The sequence below is a fragment of the Ipomoea nil genome, unplaced genomic scaffold (genome assembly GCF_001879475.1).
Source record: "Ipomoea nil cultivar Tokyo-kokei standard unplaced genomic scaffold, Asagao_1.1 scaffold0980, whole genome shotgun sequence".
Taxonomy (NCBI): domain Eukaryota; kingdom Viridiplantae; phylum Streptophyta; class Magnoliopsida; order Solanales; family Convolvulaceae; genus Ipomoea; species Ipomoea nil.
In genome coordinates this window covers 1,917,804-1,922,527 of record NW_017617408.1, presented here as the reverse complement: position 1 = coordinate 1,922,527, position 4,724 = coordinate 1,917,804, and the positions used below count along the sequence as shown (strand labels likewise).

Here is a 4,724-nt window from a genome sequence, read left to right as displayed (position 1 = left end):
AATAGCAGATTGAATGGCATTACACTCTCGCATACTATGAAATTGTTGATTTGGTTTTTTTCTGTAATTAAAAATTATTTTATTCTCATTATAATATAAAAGTTCTTTTTCTTTTACTCAAAATATGTTTTTGAAGCTACGTTACATCCTCATACACTCGACCACATTTTTATGCAAAAAATTGGCAATTTCTTCTGCCGCTGGCATATGGTCAACTTTTGTCAACTAATTTTTATCTACTCCATAAATTAGCTAAAATTTTAATCAACTTAAAGAAAAGACTGCGGGGCCCCGGGCCCCACGTGAAATCATTTGCTATTCTTACTTTGGTCAAAGACGTAATATGCCAGAACTCCCCTAGCTGACTCTCCCACTCAAAAAAAATAAAATAATACAAGAGCTAATTTTTTTTTTTTTATCCTAAATTTAATTTATTAGTGACAGTTTATTTTAAATTATTTTATCATAATATTCACTTTTGATCCTAATATTAGTGAGATATGTATATTTTTAGTTATTTATCAACAAGATTGATTTTTAGATTTTTGTGGTCTCGTCCTTGTAAATAAATAAAGCCCTATCAAAAGCACAATTTTTAGAATCAATACCGTAATTTTTTCTAATAATGTGGTAAAATGTTATTGTGCGCAAAGAGAAAGATAAAATACATATTATGGAATAAATTACAATTATAACAACAACAAGAACAACAACAACAATAATAATAATAATAATATGGTAAAATACTGATGTGCACAAAGAGAAAGGCAAAAGGATTAAAAAAAAAAAGTGTATGCAAAGCAAAATGATTTTTTTTTTTTTTTTTTAAGGAAAGATATGCGCAAAGCTAAAGCAGTGGGCACGATTCAAACCTCCCATCTTCAAGATCAAACACTATAGACACACATTTCTACCATTCCTCCATAAAATCTTTTAAAATTAATTATAATTTTTTTTATTTATTAACTAGCTAGGTAAAAATTAAATATTGAATTTTCTAAAATATGAGGCCCTGTGGAATCGTTATGCCATGGAACCGTGTTCACCATCCATGGTGAACACGGTCCCAACGGTAACAGTGCATCGTTATTTTTTTTTTCTTTTTTTTTTTTCTTTTCTTTAATTAACTGCATGACTTTTCTTGTTCAGTTTCACATTTTGCGGTTTCACTTCCTCTTCGCGCAAGCTTCTTCAACATAATCTCATAAAAAGAAAATTCATAATTTCATAACTGCACATTCATGAATCCATCCCTGCACATTCATAATTGCATGAATGTGCAGGGATGGATTCATGAATGTGCAGTTATGAAATTATGAATTTTCTTTTATGAGATTATGAATTTTTCTATTATGATATTATGAATTTTCTGTTATAAAATTATGAATTTACAGTAAATTCATAATTTAATAAATATTTTTTTTATGTGATTATGAAGTTTTTTTTTTTAACCATTACATAAGAGTATAGTTTATCTGGTAGATACTTTTAAATGATTTTTGAGAATTTTTCTTGTTAAAAAAAATCAATATTATGTGTTAATTACCTTATCCCACCAATTTCCCACACAAAAACAGTGATGAAATATTGTTTAAACTGATTTAAAAAAAAAAATTATGGTTTAAACTTAAAAATAAAATAAAAATTTCGTATTTAAGTGTTATTTTCGAAGATATAAAGAGCCAATTGTTCCATACTTTTCATTCAGTACTGACCCTTCAGTTGTCATTTATATAGCTGTCTCTCTCTCTTTCTCGTACTCCGTGCGCCACAGTGACACTCCAATGTTGACCAACTCTTTGACGTTTTAACGATTACTTTACCGGACCTTTGGCCGGGAAGTCGAAAATCTCAACTGCCTTTCTTTCCCTCCATCACTGTTAACCGCCGTTTGACTAGGAAAATGACGAATTTACTCCGGTGCTTTTCCATATTTCCGTCTTATCTTTTCCTGTTTCTCTTTTCCTTAATGCCCTTTGCGGTGATTTCGCAATCTCCGGTGACCGACCGTGATATCTTATTGGAGGTGAAACGGCGGTGGGGTAATCCGCCGTCTCTTGAAGGATGGAACGCCACCTCCTCGCCGTGTAGCTGGCCGGAGATTGAGTGCTCCGGCGGCTCCGTCACCGGAATCTTTTTAAAGGAGTATGACATCGTGTCGGAAATTCCGGCCAATATTTGCGGCCTTAAAAATCTCACCGCCCTCGATCTTTCCTTGAATTATATTCCGAACAATTTTCCGACGGGTTTGTATAACTGCTCGAAGCTGGAGTACTTGGACCTCTCTCAGAACTTCTTCGTGGGCCCCATTCCTTCCGACATTGACCGGCTCCGGAACCTCCGCCACCTCGACCTCGGCGGCAATAATTTCACCGGCGACGTCCCGCCTACCATCGGGAACCTGACGGAGCTCCGGTTTCTACATCTGTACTCCAATCTGTTCGACGGTACTTTCCCCGTTGAAATCTCCAAATTGTCGAATCTGGAAAGCCTGGGAATGGCGTTCAACAACTTCTCGCCGGCGGCCATCCCGCCGGAGTTCGGTAACCTTAAGAAGCTCAAGTTTATCTGGTGGCGGGTCGCGAATCTGATCGGAGAAATTCCGAGAGGCTTCGAGAATCTATCGAGCCTTGAGTATTTGGATTTTGCTTATAATAGTTTAGAAGGCGAAATCCCAGGGGGATTGTTCTTGCTCGCTAATCTCAGCCAGGTTTTCCTGTACCAAAACGGGCTTTCGGGTCATATTCCGTCGGGTTTTGCCGAGTCTTCGAGGTTGTCCGAAGTCGATTTGTCGATGAACAATTTGACCGGCGAAATCCCAGGCGGGTTTGGAGAGTTACAGAGACTAGAGACTTTAAATCTCTTTTCAAATCAGTTGTATGGTGAAATTCCACCAAGCATAGGCTTAATCCCATCTCTGAAAATTTTTAAGGTTTTCACGAATAATTTCAGCGGGATTTTGCCTCCTGAAATGGGGTTTCATTCCCGGCTAGAAGCCTTTGAGGTTTTCGGCAATAGGTTCACCGGAAACCTGCCGGAGAATTTGTGCGCCGGCAAGGCTCTGACTGGGATAACAGCGTATGAAAACAACCTGACCGGGGGAATCCCGAGATCACTTGAGAATTGCGACGCTTTGAGGACTATTCAGCTTTACAGCAATGGGTTTTCCGGGGAAGTTCCGGCGGGGATTTGGACTCTGAACAACTTGACTAGCGTGATGCTGAGCGACAACTCATTCTCCGGCCAGCTTCCGAGCAAGGTAGCACAGAATTTCACAAGGTTGGAGATCAACAACAACAGATTCTCCGGCGAAATCCCCGCCGGCGTATCGTCAATGAAGACAATTATCGTGTTTCAGGCGAGTAACAACCAGCTTTCCGGTCAGCTCCCGGAGGAATTCACTGCCCTTTCCCATCTCATTGAGCTGAATCTCGCTGGGAATTCTCTCTCCGGCGAACTCCCATCCAAAATCCTCTCATGGTCATCGTTGACCACCTTGAATCTTGCCGGAAACCATCTCTCCGGCAACATCCCAGCCGCCATTGCTTCTTTGCCTGATCTTCTTGATCTGGACTTATCCCAGAACCAATTCTCCGGTTCAATCCCCCCTGAATTAGGCCATGTAAGGCTCACTAGCCTTAACCTCTCCTCAAATAAACTCTCTGGGAACATCCCAGACCAGTTTGATAACATGGCCTTTGAAACCAGTTTCTTAAACAATCCTAATCTGTGTTCCCACAACCTTAAACTCCCAGGTTGCAATGCCCAATCTCGCGGGGGCTCTAACAGCCTCTCACCCAGGATTCTTGCAGTGATCCTAGTCCTGGCAATCACTGTCTTCCTGGTCACAATTATAGTAACCTTGTACATGCTCAGAGACTACAGGAAAAAGAAGCACATTCAAGATATCGCGACCTGGAAGGTAACCTCGTTCCAGAAATTGGATTTCTCAGAGGAGAATATCCTGTCCAGTTTGACAGAAACCAATATGATTGGTAGCGGTGGCTCAGGAAAAGTGTACAAGATCTCGACGGGTAAGTTAGGCGAGTATGTTGCTGTGAAAAGGATCTGGAATGACAGAAAACTGGACCATACTCTGGAGAGGGAGTTTCTAGCTGAGGTCGAGATACTAGGTTCGATCAGACATTCGAACATCGTTAAACTGTTGTGTTGTGTTTCGAGCGATGGATCGAAGCTGCTGGTGTATGAGTATATGAGTATTATTCCAAAACAGCCAAATTCCTCCGAGTACCCAACCGATTCAACCCTAATCCATTCATCAAAGGCAAACGAAGAGCAAATGTCATTGGCCTGCACCCCTGAGACCTTAGGTTCGAAGAGGCAGATCAATGACGGCTTATGTAAATGCAATAAATGTTTAAGGATGCGCCTGAACGAAGCCGAGGCAGCACCCTGACAATTCCATGACAACATAATCATAAAAAAAAATGGTAAGAGAAACCAAAACGCGTCTAATGACGCAGACGAGAATCCGTTTCATTAAACTCAGGATCAATACGATCAATGTCCTCTTGCATAGCCACAGCTTGATGCGCCACTGGTTCTTGATCATTGACTAGGTCAGGTGGGGCTTCCTTGTAGGTATTCTCAAAAGCTGCTAAGTCCGGAGAATCATAGTGCGATTCTGTCTGGCGTATTGTGTAGGTCGAGATAAGTCCTCCTCTGTTTGAGCCTCTGACCACTGTATGTTCCTGCTCACCGCA

At 40.5% G+C, this 4,724-nt stretch overlaps 1 protein-coding gene across 1 annotated transcript; it reads left to right on the top strand.

Annotated features, from left to right (window-relative positions):
- Window positions 1-1,903: 1,903 nt before the first annotated feature.
- LOC109179773 (receptor-like protein kinase HSL1) lies at window positions 1,904-4,417 on the top strand. The gene has a single exon (XM_019329268.1). It carries the CDS (start codon window positions 1,904-1,906, stop codon window positions 4,415-4,417), a length of 2,514 nt encoding a protein of 837 aa, XP_019184813.1.
- Window positions 4,418-4,724: the final 307 nt, after the last annotated feature.